The 19,627-nt window shown below is 49.5% G+C and overlaps 1 protein-coding gene across 2 annotated transcripts; it reads right to left on the bottom strand.

Annotated features, from left to right (window-relative positions):
- Positions 1–2,688: 2,688 nt before the first annotated feature.
- Positions 2,689–19,147, bottom strand: LOC308676661 (CDP-diacylglycerol--inositol 3-phosphatidyltransferase-like). 2 transcript variants are annotated; one of them, XM_081342649.1, is made up of 5 exons: positions 18,349–18,478; positions 15,003–15,156; positions 13,240–13,321; positions 4,659–4,740; positions 2,689–4,554 (listed from the first exon to the last, which is right to left on the bottom strand). In XM_081342649.1, exons 1-5 carry the CDS (start codon positions 18,440–18,442, stop codon positions 4,403–4,405), a joined length of 564 nt encoding a protein of 187 aa, XP_081198775.1. In that variant the 5' UTR covers positions 18,443–18,478; the 3' UTR covers positions 2,689–4,402. The 2 variants fall into 2 exon arrangements, with proteins under 2 accessions (XP_081198775.1, XP_081198774.1); XM_081342648.1 differs by lacking the exons at positions 2,689–4,554; positions 4,659–4,740 and adding exons at positions 8,248–9,012; positions 19,073–19,147 and having other exon boundaries at positions 18,349–18,398.
- Positions 19,148–19,627: the final 480 nt, after the last annotated feature.

Raw genomic sequence — 19,627 nt, 5'->3', positions numbered from 1 at the left:
TTGCTGTCCTCCCATGCTAAAGGAAAAATGCTCCTTGATCGTATCCACTGAAATAGCTACAAGGGCGATCTCAGGAGAGAGAAAATGCAATTACTGGAGTGTGTAACAAGTAGAATTTGGGTGAAGAGTTAAAGAAAGAGATGTTTAGAGTCCCATGGGAAGAGAGGAAGGAAAGAAGGACCTAGAATGAAGGAAAGGCTGGTTTGTAAGGGGTTTTGTTTACACATATCAGTTATTGAATGAAAATCACATAACCTATATCTTTGACATGCTGCTTGATAGATGTTTTCATATCGGGGTGGGCAATGGTTTGGATGCTAACTGATAAAACTTTGCTTTAATATCCTATTCAGGGAGGAGAATTTAGGCTTTTCTATGGGGAAAGAACAGGGGAGACTATTTTTTATTCCTTCCTTCCCCTTCCCCCTTCCACCAAAGTGTAAGATGTAAATTAATTTCCTGCTTTGTCGAGAATTTATTGTGCTTCTGATGGTGCAAAGTTGAGGGGCCAAAGCAGAATACATTATCCATTTAGTCCTCTCTCTTCCTGGGTATATGTGGACAATGAGTTTCCTGTCTACAGAGAATCAAATCGTGCCATTATTCTAAAACAGCATCCAGTTTGTTATCTAGATCCACTCTTCCCAAACTGGTGTCGCCATAGAAGTGCTCACCTGCAATTCCCATCACCTGAAGACAAGAGACATCACAATTGAATGCCCAACAGGTTTGGATGTCATCCAGTTAAGGCTGAGCTCTACGCTGCTCATCAAATATAGTTATGAGCGAAAACCTGACCAACAGGTTTCATTACGATTTTGTAGATGTTGCTGTTTATTTCCTTACATGTCCCATTTGGTTCTTTTGACATGATTTGTTCTCATCAATTAAAAAAGATTCCAATCAAAATAAGGAAGGGATAGACTGGTCTTGAATCTGGGGCCCACCAATCCTCTTGGTGAGATTCAGAATTCTATTCCTTTCGCAGGTTGGGTGGGCTCACAAAATATTATAAATCTTAGTACCAGTTTGTATAAAGGTAGTGGGTGGGTGGGTGGGTGGGTGGGTGGGAGAGTGGACCTGATCAAATTATAAACTGCTACAGACTTTTGTATCAACGCATGAATCGAGTAAAATAAACTCAGATGCATGAAGTGGTGTCAAGTGATTCTTCTGAGAAAATTGGGGGACGTCCAAGCCATATGACGTCACCAGCCTTGTGTAAATTCACAGCCTTTTAAAATCCACAATGAAAATGAAAAAAATAAAAAAAATAAAAAATGCACACTCTTGTTAAAGCAGATGTGTTTATTTCTCACATTGTTCTGTTTCTATGAGTTACAGCCAGCAATTACGTAGCCTCGGGTACCAACAATTTTGGCTTCTACATCAACCAGGCATTTTCAGATGGACGGCTGGAATTACTGGAGCAGAAATTTTAAGTAAGACCCCACGAGAAGTGAGCAACCCTCAGCAATTATAATGCAACTAACAGATGCAGCCAAGATTTGGAAAAATGTCGTCCTCCCCAGCCAATGTCTCAATGCAAACAGACACAGAGCATAAAATGACATATGGAACAAAAAAGGAAGTTTGCTGTAGAAATCTTGGAAACAGCTCCGGCCACATTACAAAATGATGGACACAACAGTCACAAACCAATAATTACCAGAGGATAAATTGAGCACTTCGGTGAGGTTCAACGGCAGGACTGCATCTAAATATATTAACTTGGTCTGTTGCAGTATCCTTCCTATTTTTAAATAGCTTCTTATTTTTTTTATTAAGTGCCTTCTAAAAAATTGAGCAAGTGAAGGAATTGGTAGCCATCTGGAAGTTCTGTTGCCCAGTTATCACGTTGCCCAGCCCTACTTAGCATTAATCACGACTGCATTAAGTTTGTATACACATCTGAGATTACTGTGTGTGCTTTAGTGGACCTTTGAGTCCATCTTAATAAGTGCAGTGTCTGGGCAGAACATTATCCTGTAAGAGAGGAATTAATCTTTAATGCAGATTTTTGCAGGCTCTCTCCGTATCAGCGCGAGTTAGCTTTAAAGTTCACAGACCCTCAAAATGATTACTGTGTTAAAAAAATTAAGATGATCAAAATTTCAGATTTTTAGTCACTTCTTTTATATTTTGGGGCATCTGTAACACTACAGGGGGGAAAAATTGCTGATCACTGCTGCAAAGTGTTCTAGATATTTTATAAAAGTTACAGTAGCAACTATGGCAACAAGGCCTTTCTCTCTTCAAATGCGGTTCTTTAGGCCCTTTAAGATAGGAAAACAAAGCGACATGTAACAATTTGACTTTAATTTCTGCAGCCTCTTGGGAATGGAAGAGGTGTCTTGGCAAGAGTTGGGTCTTGGCAGGGCAACAGACTGCCTCTTTTATCTTCATTCGACTTCCTCCCTTAGGTCTTGTTGACAAAGAGGCTTAATCTGCAGACATCAGCCTATTTTATGGCTCCACGAATGTTGGCTTCTGCTCTACTGAAAACATTTATTCTCCCCTTGATTAGGTGGTTAATCTTCTTGGTCTCCAGAAGACCATTAAATACTGAGCTAGGAATATTTGCCACATTTATACTTGGCTGTCCATCCAGATCCTTCCACAAATAACCAGAGACAACCAAATCAAGACAATCAGATGATCACAACCTCAATTTTGTTGCGAGAGAAAGAGGGTGTTGCGTTTTTTTTTATCGGACAACAGTTTTACACTTTAAAAATCTACATACAATATGCAGACACTCAGGTTTGAAATGTGCAGCAACACCACTGTGGATTTAGGAGAGCTGTTAAAATCAGCCCCTGCCTGGAGGAGACAGGGTGAGAATTATTACAAGGAAGGACCAAAAATAACCATTTCAATTTCAGAGGCCTCCTTGCAGTTTAAGCAAAAGGTCACGGCATTCTAATTTGGCTCAGTCAAAATGTTCTCCACGACAGTCTTCACATTTGGTTCCTTCAATACAGCCACACGATTAAGCTATGCCCAGGGCTCTGGTCTCTCTCTTCTATTATGGCCCCAAGGTAGTGCTTATGCTGTGAATTTCTAATTGTGTAAGCCGCCCAGAGTTACCATGTGTCTACCGTGGGCAGCCATAATTTTTTTTTAATAAATTAAAAACCCTGCCTCCATCATCTCCATCTTTTATTTCTCTTGACCTCCGGGTCCTAATATAAGCACGAAAAGCCAGCTTTTGTGGGAAAGGAAGAAGAGGACCTTTAATAGGTAAGGAGCTACCACGGTAATGTAAACCTCTTGCTGAAAGCCACAGGAGGAGAGCTTGCTAATGCGCTAATGCAGGAACCAATGAGGAAAGAAAGAAAGATAAAACGGTTGTCTGTATAAACAAGTTACTAACTACCTCAGAAAAGTACTGAATGTTCAGAATCTTGGAGAAAATAAATAGGTAAATACATCTCTGCCACTGGTAAATGTCAGAATCGTGGTGGAGAAGTCAGACAAGGACTCCAGAAGGGCGAAACCGATGCTGAAAGTTGTCCTTATTTAGTTCACTTCAATATTGCACAGCCCAAGGACATGACTGAAGGAAAGGAAAGTACAGCCGTCAGCTACAGTCAATCTGAATTGCTTGAGAAATGAAGCAATTTGCCACCGCTGGTCTATGTATTTCTAATTAAAAAAAATTTACAAGAGAAAAGAGCAGATAATCTGGGTCATGAGCTAAAGTGCAAAAGTTAAACTGAACATTCAGAGATAATTCCAAGGAAATAATGCAAGATATGATCTTAAGACCTCCATGGTCAATAGGGAGCCTACCAATACTATATCCTTTTTAAAGCTGCGTATTCATATTGTCCAAAATAAATGACTTCCTAATGGTATCTTTGCAGAATGCAGGGGATTAATACATTCTCCTCTTCAGAGATCTGCTCCTATACGGTTTGGGAACACAAAAAACCCTAGTCCAGGTTTCAAAAGGTGTTCATTTGTGATCTTCTTGATTTTTAGGCAACAAAATCCTAGTTTGGTTTATTATATCAAGACAAGTGCAGTCCTATATTTCATTCTCCCCAAAGATACCCCAAAAGCGTGAGGTAAAAAAGCGTTCAATTCCAAAACCACAAGCTCTTCAGCTGCCCCTAAAAAGGGTAGATCAGGATCCTCCTCAACAGCCAATTTTTAACTCAACTGCTCATACTATTATGGGAGTAAAACCAGAAGAAGCCAGGAGGAGCAGGAGTTACCCTATTGCCCTACACAGATATTACAAAAGCATCATGGGAAGGTGAAGTGAACACATCAGAGAAAAACTGTACAACCGGAGTGACTGATCAGAGGCAAAGATCTCATTCCTTCATCATGAAGATTGGGAGCTGATCTCTCTGGAAGACTTAGGGGAGTTCCTTCCCACAACTTTGAAATCCTACATCTTCTTTACCCGTTCAGCAGCATCTAAGGCAGCCATATTGCACGAGGCCGAGACCAAGTGAATTAAGCTGATGAAGCTCTTGGTGATGGCAATGGGGCTACAAACCCACAGAATCAGGCGGTAGAGTCCAGCGTATCCTGACAGGACTACAAAGTAGAAGAAGAAAAAAGAGAAGGGTGGAAAAATCCAACATGTTCTTCAGCCCTAAAGCCTCCCCTCCCCCTCAATCCCCTCAGCTTTCTATACTTACTTTTTGGCCCTTCACCGAAACACAACAAGTATAACATGCAATAGAAGAGTTCGTTACCAGCACACATAATGAAAAGAACAGGCTGAAAGGAAGGAGAAACTACATCAGATCAAATCAGGCAAGAAATGGCAGCCAACAGAAGCCAGTTTAAATCAGATGGCCTTTATGAGGGCATCAGCTGGGATTGCATGACAAATCATGATGGCTTTATGGAAACATCTATGTAAATAAAAAGGTAAAAGGAAAAGGTTCCCCCGCACATGCATGCTAGTCGTTTCCGACTCTAGGGGTCGGTGCTCATCTCCGTTTCAAAGCCGAAGAGCCAGCGCTTGTCCGAGGACGTCTCCGTGGTCATGTGGCCAGCATGACTAGACGCCAAAGGCTCACGGAACGCTGTTACCTTCCCACCGTAGTGGTCCCTATTTTTCTACTTGCATTTTTATGTGCTTTCGAACTGCTAGGTTGACAGAAGCTGGGACGAGTAACAGGCGCTCACTCTGTTACGCGGCACTTGGGATTCGACCCGCCAAACTGCCAACCTTCTGATCGACAGGCTCAGTGTCCTAACCCACTGAGCCACTGCGTCCCTTTTTCTATGTAAATAATCTATATTAAAAAAATAACCTACTGCATACGATAAAAAATAATATTCCAGAATGCACAAAATTCATAAAAACAGCAGTCGGATAACCCTTTCAGGAAAGAGATGGCTTGGATGGCCATCTAATCAACATGGTTTCAGGCCCCGTCCGACGAGTCACCAAAAAGAATGAATCCGGAACGGGAGCTGGTTCTCCTAAGCCACGTTTATTAGCCCCATAAACAGTTGCTCGAAGACAGACGAAGTCAGCGTTGATTCTACAGCATAATCAACGCTGTTAAATAGCCGGCAAAGCCAACACCCTCCACCACACCCTTAATTATTCCACCACGCCCACACCCTACTTAACTACCACCTCCCACGATGTCCACCCTTTGGCACCCGCCCCACCACCATTGCAGCCGGTAAGCCACCCCCCAGCCCAAACCACCCTCCTTTCCCCCAGAGCTCCGCATATTTTCATCTCCCCCCTCAGCTCTCCAGTCCGCCGTGAGCTGTGTCCTGAGCCCCTCCCTGACCCGCCGGCAGTCTCCACCACCCCGAGTCATCCTGGCGCCCGTCCTTGTCCTGCCGCTTGAGCGCTGGGTGTCCACCGGCCGCCCCACCGTACAGCCGCTCCCTGGTCCTCTGGTCGGCCTCGGAGGCTGTCAGGCCGCGTCGGCATTTACGCCCTCCCCTCCAGCCCCCGAAAGCCAGCTGGCCGCTCCATGGCCGTACACGCCAGCCGCGCTCCTTCCCGACTCGTTGGTCGCTTTCGGGAGCCGGCAAGAGCGGCGCGGCGCTGTGGGGCGTGTTGGCGGGCGGCTCCCAGGCTGGGAGGCTGCAGTTGGTGCCTCGACGTCGCCGCTCTCCGTTCCGGGCGCCACCGAGGGAGGAAGAGTCCGCAAGAGGCCGGCGGGAGTCCCTGGAGGCCGGTAGGATGCTTTGCTGTTTCTCCGGCTGTTGGGCGGGCGGTTGCTGAGGCGAGGCGACGGCCGAGCATTGTCCCGGCCTTCCAGGAAGACGCGGGCGCCGGCGGGAGTCCCTGGAGGCCGGTAGAATGCTTCGCGGCTTCTCCGGCCGTTGGGCGGGCGGTTGCTGAGGCGAGGCGACGGCCGAGCATTGTCCCGGCCTTCCAGGAAGACGCGGGCGCCGGCGGTTGGGTTCGGGGCCTGGCGGGGCTCTCCGTGGGCGCCGGCAGTGATTTTCGGGGCCTGGCGGGTCGCTCCGCGGCCCCTCTGAATGTCGGGCATGCCAGGCCCGACATGCCGCCCCCCCTACCAAGGGTCTTCCTGCAGATGTAGAGAACAAGGTTACAGAATCATCCACTCCACATACCCCCCCTTGTCCCCTACCTCCCGGTCTGCTAGGGTGGGCACGGTGGAATGCCCGGACCAAACGTGGAGCATGGACGTCTTCCCGCGACACCCACGTTGCCTCCTCCACCGGGTACCCCTTCCACCGAAGGAGATATTGTATGGCGCCCCTCCGCACCCTGGAGTCCAACACCTCCTGCACCTCATACTGGTCAGCGTGAACCGGTCCGGGACCCCCCTCCCCTGCCGCTGCAGTAGCCGCTGGAGCAGGTTTCAGCAGGCTACTATGGAACACCGGGTGGACCTTACCCAAGAACCTAGGCAACCGCAGTCGCACCGTCACCGGGTTTACCACCTGCACCACCCGGAACGGCCCGAGGTACTTGGGCCCTAGCTTGCGGCACGGGACCTGTAACCGTAAGTACTTGGTGGACAAGTAAACCAGGTCCCCCACCCGCGGTGTAACAAAGGGTTTTCGTTTCTTGTCCGCCTGTGCTTTGGTCGCCACGGCGGACCGGTCCAACGCTTCCTTCGCCGCCCCCCAGGCGGCCGTGATTTGACGCATCCAGTCCTGCGGTGAGCACGGAGACCCCTCCTCCTGGAGGCATTCAGCGAAGGGAACAAATTCGTGACCGGTGACCACCCGATATGGAGAGAAGCCAGTACTACTATGAACCGCATTATTGTACGCCACTTCAGCAAGCGCTAACAGGTCTACCCAGGCTGTCTGCCGAAAAGAAACGTAGCTGCGTAGATAGCGTTCAACGGCAGCGTTGGCTCGTTCTGCGGCCCCGTTGGTGCTGGGGTGATAGGCCGTACTCAGCCCCTGCGACGAGCCGATATGACGCAGGAACTCTCTCCAAAACCGAGCCGTGAACTGCACCCCTCTGTCTGAGATCACACGCCGCGGCACTCCATGCAGTCGGTATACTTGCGTGAGAAACAGCCAAGCTAGTCGACGAGCTGATGGTAACCCCTTACACGGAACAAAGTGTGCCTGTCTGGAAAACAGGTCGACCACTGCCCAAATAACGGTGTGACCCTTACTCTCTGGGAGGTCCACAACGAAGTCCATGGCGATGTCTTGCCATGGCCGAGTCGGGTCAGCTACCTGCTGCAACAGCCCCAAAGGCTTCCCAACTTGGGGTTTTGTAGTAGCACAAACATGGCAACGCCGTACATACTCCTCGATGTCACTCTTCATGCGGGGCCACCAGAATTGACGTGCCAGATGTAAGGTTTTCACAAACCCGAAATGTCCTGCCTGTTTGGTGTTGTGACACCCATGCAGAACGCGTGGCCGCACAGTTTCAGGTACATACAATCGTGTTCCATGCCACGCCAGGCCGTCCCGCATAGTTAATAGTCCCGGATTACTCCGTAACCAGGCGTCCTCCTGCAAGGCCCTTTGGATGGCCTGGTTCAAATTCTCCTCCGTCACCTGTCCAGCACTCTCTGAACCAACCCCCTGAACCAACCCCCTCCTTCACCAGTGTCGGGATGAGTGCCTGCACCACCTCCTCCCTCTTGCTGTCAAATTGTGGCATGCGGGATAAAGCATCCGCCAGAAAGTTCCGACCCCCCGGCACATACTTCAGCACAAACCGGAAGTGGTGGCACCCGCCCCACCACCATTGCAGCCGGTAAGCCACCCCCCAGCCCAAACCACCCTCCTTTCCCCCAGAGCTCCGCATATTTTCATCTCCCCCCTCAGCTCTCCAGTCTGCCGTGAGCTGTGTCCTGAGCCCCTCCCTGACCCGCCGGCAGTCTCCACCACCCCCTGAGTCATCCTGGCGCCCGTCCTTGTCCTGCCGCTTGAGCGCTGGGTGTCCACCGGCCGCCCCACCGTACAGCCGCTCCCTGGTCCTCTGGTCGGCCTCGGAGGCTGTCAGGCCGCGTCGGCATTTACGCCCTCCCCTCCAGCCCCCGAAAGCCAGCTGGCCACTCCATGGCCGTACACGCCAGCCGCGCTCCTTCCCGACTCGTTGGTCGCTTTCGGGAGCCGGTAAGAGCGGCGCGGCGCTGTGGGGCGTGTTGGCGGGCGGCTCCCAGGCTGGGAGGCTGCAGTTGGTGCCTCGACGTCGCCGCTCTCCGTTCCGGGAGCCACCGAGGGAGGAAGAGTCCGCAAGAGGCCGGCGGGAGTCCCTGGAGGCCGGTAGGATGCTTTGCTGTTTCTCCGGCTGTTGGGCGGGCGGTTGCTGAGGCGAGGCGACGGCCGAGCATTGTCCCGGCCTTCCAGGAAGACGCGGGCGCCGGCGGGAGTCCCTGGAGGCCGGTAGAATGCTTCGCGGCTTCTCCGGCTGTTGGGCGGGCGGTTGCTGAGGCGAGGCGACGGCCGAGCATTGTCCCGGCCTTCCAGGAAGACGCGGGCGCCAGCGGTTGGGTTCGGGGCCTGGCGGGGCTCTCCGTGGGCGCCGGCAGTGATTTTCGGGGCCTGGCGGGTCGCTCCGTGGCCCCTCTGAATGTCAGGCATGCCAGGCCCGACACATGGAAGAAGAGAAGCAAATTGTATCAACAAGAGAATACTTGTGGCTCAGGGTTGAACTGTGGGGTCCATAGCGCTCTCTGAGCTTGGTTGTTTTCTTGCAGACATTTCATTACCCAACTAGGTAAGATCATCAGTACAAGATAGTGCTAGACATCAGTGCTAAACAGTGCTTCTAGCACTGATGATGTTGCCTAGCTGGATAATGAAACATCTGCAAGAAAACAAGCAACCTCGGGAAGCAAATTGATTAGTAAGGGATCCTATAACACTGGTGCCATCCCACAGAAGAATCTGGTCTCACTTCAAATGGGAAGGAGGCATCACTCAGCAATGATACAGATTGGTTTACATAGGTTTTAAGCACTTGATAGTCAAGGTCAACATCTTAAAATTAGCTTCACTGGAAGTCTACCAAATTGCCACTTTTCCTCCCATTTGAAGGAAATGATTCATGAAAATAAACATGCTAGAACAGCGACTGACATGGCTGGAAATATCTCTTTCCATAGTGGACTTTGGGCACTGGGGGAATGGGGTAGAGTGGGGTGTGTCCAATGGTAATGTGTTACACTGCAAACTCCCCCCATTCTGTACTTCTATCAAGTCACTGGCAACAAGAGGCCCCTGGTTAACTTCTTAGTAAAAAATTTTTGTGGGGTTAGGGAGGGGGGTGGGAGTGGGCTGTGGTTGTTCGACGAAGGGGGGCCGTCCAACAACCGTTGCGCAGGCCAGGCCTACGATCGTTCGCGAAGGGGAGGAGCGGGGTTCGGTCGCCGCTGAAGCCCGGAGGCGAGCCGAGGGACTACCAATTCCCAGGACGGTGGGGAACGGCAGAAGGTGTGCAAGCAGAGGGCCGTATCGACACCGGGAGGGTCATCTCCGCTTTCTACAAGCGGTGAGACGCTCCGACCCTCTGTCTCTTCCCCGAGGACCCGGGAGCGAAGATGTGCAGCCTCCTGAGCTCAGGCTGGTCTACCTGAATGCCAGGTCCGTTGCTAATAAGGCTCCCCTTGTCCGAGATCTAGTTGAGGGTGAGCACGCAGACCTGGCTTGCATCACGGAGACTTGGCTGGGCCCAGAGGGCGGTGTTCCTCTGGTTGACCTTTGCCCGCCAGGTTTCCGGGTGCTACACCAGCCCCGGCCTCATGGTAGGGGCGGAGGAGTGGCAGTAATTATCAGGGAGACCCTAAGCCCGCGGGAGACCACCGTTCCTCAGATAGTCGGGTGTGAGTCTCTCTTTCTGAGATATGGTCCTGGGGCGCAGTTGGGCCTGCTGCTGGCGTACCTTCCTCCTAATCGCGCAGCGGCAGCCCTGCCTAAGCTACTCGATGTCCTCTCGGGGTTGGTGGTTGAATTCCCCAAACTTATAGTTCTGGGCGACTTCAATCTACCGTCCCTAGGAGGATCATCTGAGCTAGCTCGGGAGTTCATGGCTTCCATGACGGCCATGGACCTGACGCAAATAATTCTTGGACCGACTCATGAGGGAGGCCACACCCCTGACTTGGTTTTCTTATCTGGACGGTGGCGTGATGATCTTGGTGGGGGCTCTCCAACCGTTATGCCCCTGTCATGGACCGATCATCAGCTCCTGCGGCTGGACTTCCGCTTTGCCACCCCCCGCCGTGGGTGTGCGGAGCCAACCAGATGGTACCGCCCCAGGCGCCTAATGGACCCTGACAGGTTCCAGGCAGCGCTTGGGAACCCACCTGCACTCCCTGCTCACAACTCGGCGGATGCCTTAGTGGAAGCCTGGGAAAGGGCAGCCACGGAGGCACTTGACCGAGTTGTACCCTTGCGGCCCATGACCCGGCGCAGATCCCAGCGAGCCCCATGGTTCACTGCGGAGCTCCGGGAGATGAAGCGTCGGAGACGGGGCCTAGAGAGCCGTTGGAGGTCCAGTCAATCCGAATCCGACCGGTTGCGACTAAGAACCCACACTAGGTCTTATCTCGCAGCGATAAGGGCGGCGAGAGCCAATTACTTCTCCGCCCTCATCGCGTCCGCAGATAATCGCCCGGCTGCCCTGTTTAGAGTGACCCGCTCCCTTCTGAATCAAGAGGTGAGGGAGGAGCCCTTACAGGGTCGAGCTGAGGAATTTGGTCAATATCTGTTGGATAAAATCGCTCGGATTCGAACCGGCCTGGACTCCAACTGGGCAGAGTCTGACGAACAGGACACGGGCAGTCTTGTCGACGTCATCTGGGAGGAGTTTGATCCTGTGACTCCAAAGGAAGTGGACAGGATTATGAGGAGGTTGAGCTCCTCCACATGCTTATTGGACCCGTGCCCTTCCTGGCTGGCTTATGCAGCTCGGGAGGCGACACGAGGCTGGTTCCAGGCGGTCATATCTGCTTCTCTGAGTGAGGGTCACTTCCCCGCGTCCTTGAAGGAGGCGGTGGTGAGACCTCTCCTCAAGAAGCCCACCTTGGACCCAGCTACATTGAATAACTTTCGTCCGGTCTCCAACCTTCGCTTTCTTGCAAAGGTTGTTGAGAGTGTGGTGGCTCATCAGCTTCCTCAGGTCCTGGATGAAACGGACTATCTAGACCCGTGCCAATCGGGTTTCAGGCCGGGCTACAGCACGGAGACGGCATTGGTCGCTCTGATGAATGATCTCTGGAGGGCCCGGGACAAGGGTTACTCCTCTGTCCTAGTCTTATTAGACCTCTCGGCGGCTTTCGATACCATCAACCATGGTATCCTGCTGCGGCGCCTCAGGGGACTGGGAGTGGGAGGCACAGTTCTTCGGTGGTTCTCCTCCTTTCTCCTGGGACGCTCGCAGTCGGTGTTGGCAGGGGGACAGAGGTCGACCCCAAGGTCTCTCGTTTGTGGAGTTCCTCAGGGGTCGGTCCTCTCGCCTCTCCTGTTCAACATCTACATGAAACCGCTGGGTGAGATCATTCGTGGTTTTGGAGTAGGATACCATCAGTATGCTGATGACACCCAGCTTTTCATCTCGACTCCAAACCACATCAGTGATGCCCTTGACGTGATGTCCCGTTGCCTGGAAGCGGTCAGGGAATGGATGGGGAGGAACAGGCTTCAACTCAACCCGGACAAGACTGAATGGCTGTACATACCGGCATGCCAGGATACTCAGAGTATTCCATCCCTTAATATTGGGGGCGAGTTATTGCCCCCCGTTGATAGGGCCCGCAACCTGGGTGTCCTCCTAGATTCACAGCTCTCCTTAGAAGATCACATAGGAGCTGTGACCAGGGGGGCCTTCACTCGGGTTCGCCTGGTGCGCCAGCTACGACCCTATCTGGACCTGGATGCCTTACGTACAGTCGCCCATGCACTTGTGACCTCTCGCCTTGACTACTGCAACGCTCTTTACATGGGGCTGCCCTTGAGAGCCACTCGGAAGCTTCAGCTGGTACAGAGTGCAGCTGCACGAACACTTTTGGGAGCTTCCCGATACTCCCATATTACACCTCTCCTCCGTGAGCTGCGCTGGCTTCCAGTTGCCTTCCGAGTGAAATTCAAGGTGTTAGTGATGACATACAAAGCCCTACATGGCTTGGGTCCGGATTACCTACGGGAGCACCTACTGCACCCCTCCGTCCTGTGCGCTCCCACAGAGAGGGCCTCCTCAGGGTGCCACTGGTCAGAGAATGCCGGCTGGTGGCCCCCAGGGGGAGAGCATTCTCGGTGGGTGCGCCAACCCTTTGGAACTGCCTTCCTGCCGAAATCCGGATGGCCCCCGACCTTCGCACCTTCCGGTGTGACTTAAAAACCTACCTATTCCAGCAAGCCGGCCTGGCCTGATAGATTTTGGGGTTTCATTTGTTCTACTATTGTTTTGCTGTATACTTACCTTGCTCTGTACACCGCCCCGAGTCCTTCGGGAGAAGGGCGGTATATAAAAACAAACAAATAAATAAATAAATAAATGACAGATGGAGCTTGCATTGCAATTCAGCTTACTGCGGAGGCCAGTGGGAGTGGGAAAATTTACTGAACACAACTCTATTGTTCATTAAAAATGAGAAATCACCCCAGTGGTGCTTTCTCTCCAAAGCATTTTGAATTAAGAGAGAGATCTTAGGAGAGAATTTCATAACAAAATTGCTGAGAAAAGGCCTGCAGTGGGGTTTTGGTTTTGAGAAAACAGAATGAGAGGAAGGTTGGGATGGGGTTAGTAATGCAATGCTGTGAAGACTCCAAAGAGACAATTTTTGTGACACTCACCCGTGAGTTGTAATACACTCTCAAGATCGGATTTCCTGTTAAGTCAATACTCTTATGGCTTTCTCCACCTTTCACCACAGTGCTAAGGGGAGGCAGGGGAAGAAAATTAAAATGGGAATTAAGAATAATCAGTTCTACCTCAACTCCCCTCACATGCCTGTATATCTCTTCCATATGAAATCCTCCCAGAACGACTTCCTCCGCTGCACAGGAAGCATGTTCTAACTTTCACATCACGTTTCTCCAGGTTGTGTATGCTTTAAAAACAACTCAGCCTCAAAACTGCAATTTTACTCCCTTTACCCTTATTTTCTTAAGAAGCCAGTCTTTCATGGGCATCAGATCCCTTCCAACTCTTTACACAATATTAATTTTATTAAGTTTTAAAAATTTTATGCTGTCCTTTAGAACCAAGCTTTCTCACCATACCTTGCAATACATTAAAGCAATGCATTCGTTTATTAATAAAGGGGAGTCAGTTTGGTCTAGCGCAGGGGTAGGCAACCTTGGCTCTTTTATGACTCGTGGACTTCAACTCCCAGAATTCCTGAGTCAGCCATGCTGAGGGGAAAAGGAGAGGTTTCCAAGCTGAGCGATGCTGGCTCAGGAATTCTGGGAGTTGAAGTCCACGAGTCATAAAAGAGCCAAGGTTGCCTACACCTGGCTCTAGCGGTTAAGATGGGCAATAAACAAACAAACAAATAAATCTGATGGACATTATGAGACTTAGAGAACTTCTCCAAAGGCCTAAAGATTTTTTGGGAATAAAGAAGAGATGTGAAAGGCAGCTCAGTTTGTAGCTCCATCTAGAATACAGTCCTACACCTGTACCCATGACTCAGCAGAAGAGCCACCAAATAGAGCTCTGTCTCAGGAAAAATGTACAGGATTACAGGTAGCCCTTGACTTCTAGGACCACAAATGAGCGCAAAGCTTCTGTTGTTAAGCAAGACAGTGATAAGTGCCTTTTGCCCCCTTTTCACAACTTTACTTGCTACAGTTGTTAAGTGAATCACTGCAATTGTTAAGTTAGTAACACAGTTGTTAAGTGAATCTGGCTTCCCCATTGATTTTGCTTGTCAGAAGGTCGCAAAAGGGGATCACATGACCCCGGGACACGGCAACCGTCGTAATTATGAGGCAGTTGCCAAGAGTCTGAATTTTGATCACATGACTATGGGGGAACGCTGCAACGGCCTTAAGTGTGAAAAACGATCATAAGTCACTTTTTTCAGTGCCGTTGTAACTTTGGTCACTAAACAAAAAGTTGTAAATCCAGGACTACTGGTCACACAAATAGAACTTTGTATGTAAGCACGAGTGCCTGTCGCTCGTGCAAGTGGAGCTGCGCGCCTGCCGCTTACGCCGTCCAATTCCAAACGGGCCGCAACCCGAGGGTTGAGGATCCCTGCTTTACAAGGTGAAAGGGTCTTTAAAAATGCGCAGGCAACACAAGCCTAAGCTCCTCCAGTCTGAAGACCCAAGTGACGCTAAATCTGAAGCGAAGTGTCTACCCCCCTTTTCAATGCAAAGCTGAACTGGGTTACAAGTTCAACTGGATTTGAAGGAGGAGGAGGAGGATCTAAGTAGAGGAGGGCCATTCTACCCATCGCTATTTAAGAGCAGCGTTTTCCAAACTTGGCCTCTTTAAGAGGCATGGACTTCAACTCCCAGAATTCCCCAGCCAGCATTGCATCGCTACCTAAATTTGATAAGACAGCTAAATAAACTGCATTCAGCTCTGCTATTTCCCCAGCCGATACCTGTGGAGATGTAGCCAATGGGAGGCCACATCCAGGCTCATGCTCAGCTGAAACCAGAGGGCAGACTCTGGATAGAGCATAGCCAGGTTCACCAGCAGACACATAGTAGTGCAGCGGTCAGTCAGCATGTCCAGCATGGCGCCAAAGCGAGTTCCTAGGAGGAAGGCCATAGGTTAGGAGAGGAACAGTGCTTGGGGTTTTTTCGTTCATTTGTGCCTTTTAGTATAATTTTATTAAGTAAAAAGCAACAGGAAAAAAAACACATAAAAAGGGGGAACCATACACGTAATCACATACATAGCAACATGAGCTCAGCTCCAACTTCAACTTACTGATCCTTTTTTAAAAAATTAATATTAATGCTGTTGCGTAAGCTCCATGCTGAAATGTAGTCTGAAACAAGAGTTTCAAAGGACACTGCGTGTCCAATACAGGTAGTCCTCGAATTACAACAGTTCACTTAGCGACAGCTCAAAGTTACGACACTACCCCCCCAAAGTACTTACGACAGTCTCAAAGTTACGAATGTTGCAGCACCACAGAAGTCGTTCACCCTTACGACTGACCGCAGAGACACTGCAACATTCCCCCTGCCTATTCCACCCCCACCCTCCCCACGGGGACCTAACAGGCACTGGCCCTGCTATGCTAGCCCATCGGCTCCTCCCCACCCCATTACTGATCGCTCACTTAACTTTCGAAGATCCAGAGTTCCAGAACAGGCTGACCGCTCCTTCTCTCTCCTCAAGCGAGCTGTCTTCTCTCCAGCCTCTCTGCTGCAGGGTTGGCCTGCTCCCAGCGCTCCAAAAGTGGAGCAATGAGGGCAGAGGCAGAATAGGACAAGCATGCCCTGCTCAGCTTCACTGAGTCACTGAGGATGCGTGTGCAGGACATCCAGTCTGCTTTTGGAGCACCGGGCAATCTCGGTGACTCTAAAGGAGTGCGAGATCGCGCCTCCGAAGGCCGCCGTCCCTTTGTAAAAGCTTTTGGGCTGGAGGACGGAGGCCCGAAGGCGTGTGAGATCACCCCCCCCAAAGGCCTCTGTTCTCCACACCAAAAGCTTTTGCAAAGGGACAGAGGCCTTCGGAGGTGCGATCTCGTGTGGCTTCAGGCCTCCATCGTTTCACAAAAGCTTTTGGTGCAGAGACCAGAAGCCTTTGGGTGGGCGTGATCTCACACTCCTTCAGGCCTCTGTGCTCCGTGCCAAAAAGTTTTGCAAAGGGACGGAGGCCTTTGGAAGCACGATCTCATGCTCCTTCAGACTCACCAAGGCTGCCTGGCGCTCAAAAAGTGGAACAGGGATCCTGCACAGGCAGCCTCGGTGGGTCAGCCAAGCTGAGCAGAGCCCACTCGTCCCGTTCTGCCTCGGCTCTCAGCGCTTTGCATTTGGAGTGCTCGGGAGCAGGCAAAGGAACCACAGCAGAGAGGCTGGAGAGGAGAGAGTTCACTTGATCATCAAGATCTTCAAAAGGTAAGTGAGTCTCCCTAGGGCCAGTGCCTGTGGAGACCCAGTGGGCAGGAAGGGGGAGAGGGAAGCATGAGATATCTCAGTGGATCGGGGGAGGCCCTGGGTGGCTGGAAGCACTAGCCCCCCCCCACGGTCTTTCCCACCCTCAGATACCTCATGTGCACTTAATGACCTGTGCATTCGATTAGCAAATGGACTGGGTAAAGCAGTGAGGGATCACGTTAATTTAACATGATCCAATGAATGAATCCTCGGGTTATGAATTTAATTGGCAAGTTCTATTACATTCATGAGGATTACCTTATTAAGAAAAATGACCATACTCAGCTTGGCACTGTAGCCCCTGAGGTCTTGGCCCAAAACTCTCAGAATTCCCTAGCTATCTTAATTCTTTCTTCAAATGGTTGTTGAATTTCTTTTGACTTGGAGGATCAACATGTCTTTTGTTTCAGATATCTCAGTAAAAAAACAGCCCAAACTGCTGGAATGGGTTATATAGCTTGATAAGTAATTTAAACATGTTTTTGTAGAAAGCTGTTAATTTGCTTTTTTTCCCCCCTGAATTTCAATAGGGGAGTTGAAATTTTTTGGAGACCAGCATGACAAATCCGAAGGTACAAATGGAAGTTTAATGAATGAACCTTTATTGTCAAAGTACAACCATGTATACATTGAGATTGGCTGAGCCTCCCTTTGTGCCCCCACCACCACAACTCACAGTGACAACAAACCCTCCATCTTGTTACACCATGTGAGCTAATTGCACAACACACCGGCCTTGCAAGTCAGTCATACATAAAATTATAAAATTATTTCCCATTCAAGAGCCTATGGATAAAAGCTGTTCTTCAGCCTGTTGTTCTTCAGCCTGTTTAACTTAAGTAAGCTTAATTATTTGATTAATCCATTACTTGGTTATTTAATTAGTGATACGATAAAGGGAAGCCATAGGAAAGGAACTCAACCAAGCCATTTTAAAATCTTCCTTTCAGATATTACAGCTTTTTACAGGGACTTTGTCTTTCATGTTCACATATACAATTTATTTTATAGATTGTTTTATTGGAGTTTTTAGACTATAAGACTTCTTAATTTATTTGCTATACATATTTATATACTATTCATTCAATAAATCCCAATAGGTAGATGTTATAGCAAATCCTTGTTTAAATCAAACAATTAAGCAAACCTATCACCTATAGAAATATAACTTGACTGGAAAAAAGCTGACAAAATCTAACATTCATATTTTGATATAAATACTAGAGGCAGAATCCTTTCCCTACATACTTGAGGTAAGGTTTGCACTTACCTTCATTTAAATGTGCATGAATTAAATGTTTCTAACTATAAAATGCTCCTTAGCTATAGAGAAGAATTCTCAAACAATCCCTTCTAAAGCAATCAAACAATTCTCTGAGGTGATTCAAGATCTTCTCCCCTAAATAACAGATTTGAGAAGAAGGCAGGGGAGAGACAGCATGAACGACAATCTAGTCAACTTAAAAATATACTGAGATTGCTTCCCTGTTGTAACCAACCACAGTGATAGGCCAGTTCTCTTTTTGGGAAAGAGACAAGGGCTTAATGGTGGATCACATATTTTAAAGATGAAAGTCCCAAGGTCAATTTCTGGTAAAAATGATCAGGTCCCCATTAATGGGAATTGTAGAGAGCTGGTGATGCTCTCGGAAGTAAAGCAAAAAACATGGAGTTTGACAGCCAAGACTTTGTCACTTCCACTCTCTTCCCCTTCCTTCTTCCCCCCCTCCCTCTCATCTTCCCTCCCTCCTTTTCCCATCCTCTCTTCTTCCAGCACCCCCCCTCTCTTTCCCTTCCTTCCTCCCGCACTATTACCCCGCCACAGTCCAGTCCTACCTTGGTTAAGAGCCCGGGCAGCATGACCATCAAAGGCATCAAGGAAGCCACTAAGTAGGTAGAAGAATGATGCCAGCAAGGGGGAAGTTGGCATATAATAAAAAGCAATAAAAGCAAAGATTATACGAGCATAACCTGCAAAGGAAAGGCAAGCAACATAAGCCACCATTCTTCAACCCTGCACCCCATGCAGAGACTATAGTCTCCAACTCCCCAAATTTCAGCTAAATCCACCCTACAATCATCCACATTCCCCTTCGCCATATTCTTGGCAGAATTCCCCCCATTTCTCAAATCCCTGTCACATAGACAAGAAACAAGGAAGATGTTAATTTAGAGACTTTTCTGGGAGAAAGTACAATCTGTTCAACCATCAAATAAGGGGCTGGGCTGTTTGCTGGTGTTTTCATCAGGTTGTGTGTGGCTTCCCTTAGGGACAGGATCATCACTGCAAGAGCAATGAAATTGAAATGGAGGAAAGCTATTTTTCTCAACCTTGGGTGACTTTAAAATGTCTGGATTTCCACTCCCAGAATTCCTGGCTGGCTGGGGGAATTCTGGGATGTTGAAGTCCAGACATTTTTAAAGTTACCCCAGGTTGAAGAAAGACTGAATTAAAGAATAAGTCAAGCAAAGAGATCAGAGCTAGAAGGCGAAAATATAAGCAGGTCCACCACGTCCAGCATTTTGGGACTGGCTGCCTGGCCCGCATCCCATCACTCACCAATGAGGTTGGGAACGAAGAGGAATATATTCTCTTGCTTCATCTTGCTGCCGGCGGCGGCTCTACGCAGATCGGTGATGCCCTGCAAAACCAGCCTTGGTCCCAGGTCCAAGGCGAGACTGAGATCAGGCGACACCCATCGCACCCCTCCCAGGAGCCCTCCCGCCGCCACAGGGGTCCCTACCCCACCCCTCCCGGTCCCTCTTGCTCGCAGGAGGAGAGCAAAAAAAGCCGCCCTGCTTACAGACGTTCAGGCGATTCACTGCCGCTTCCTGGTCTGGACTATCTCTGAAGCAGGAAACGCCATTTTTAAATCGGGAAAGGGGAGCCGTTTTATTATAATGAATAATAAGGTGATAACCCCCTCCTTCAATAAGGCGCCGGTCTCGTTCTTTAGCTTCAGGATTGCTATTTGGAGCTCCCTTTCTTTCTTTTCTGTCCCTCCCGGAGAGCATTTGCTGCAGTAAATGTCCTTGAGATTCCCCCAGCATTTCGGATTGGTTTAGTCCGACTTTCGAAAGTCTATTCACTGTGTGTTGGGGGGGGGAGAGAGCA

This window comes from Vipera berus (assembly GCF_964194415.1).
Source record: "Vipera berus genome assembly, chromosome: W".
Classification (NCBI taxonomy): Eukaryota; Metazoa; Chordata; class Lepidosauria; order Squamata; family Viperidae; genus Vipera; species Vipera berus.
Note: the sequence above shows the minus strand (reverse complement) of the source record. Positions and strands in the feature narration are given on the sequence as shown.

What these genes read in the sequence shown, in the direction of transcription:
- LOC308676661 (XM_081342648.1), bottom strand. Translation starts at nt 15,139, where the DNA reads ATGCTGGACATGCTGACTGACCGCTGCACTACTATGTGTCTGCTGGTG. An exon ending in CATTGGCTACATCTCCACAG is followed by an intron (nt 13,322 to 15,002) that starts GTATCGGCTGGG and finishes GCCTCCCCTTAG; the next exon opens with CACTGTGGTGAAAGGTGGAG. An exon ending in GAGTGTATTACAACTCACGG is followed by an intron (nt 9,013 to 13,239) that starts GTGAGTGTCACA and finishes CCTGACATTCAG; the next exon opens with AGGGGCCACGGAGCGACCCG.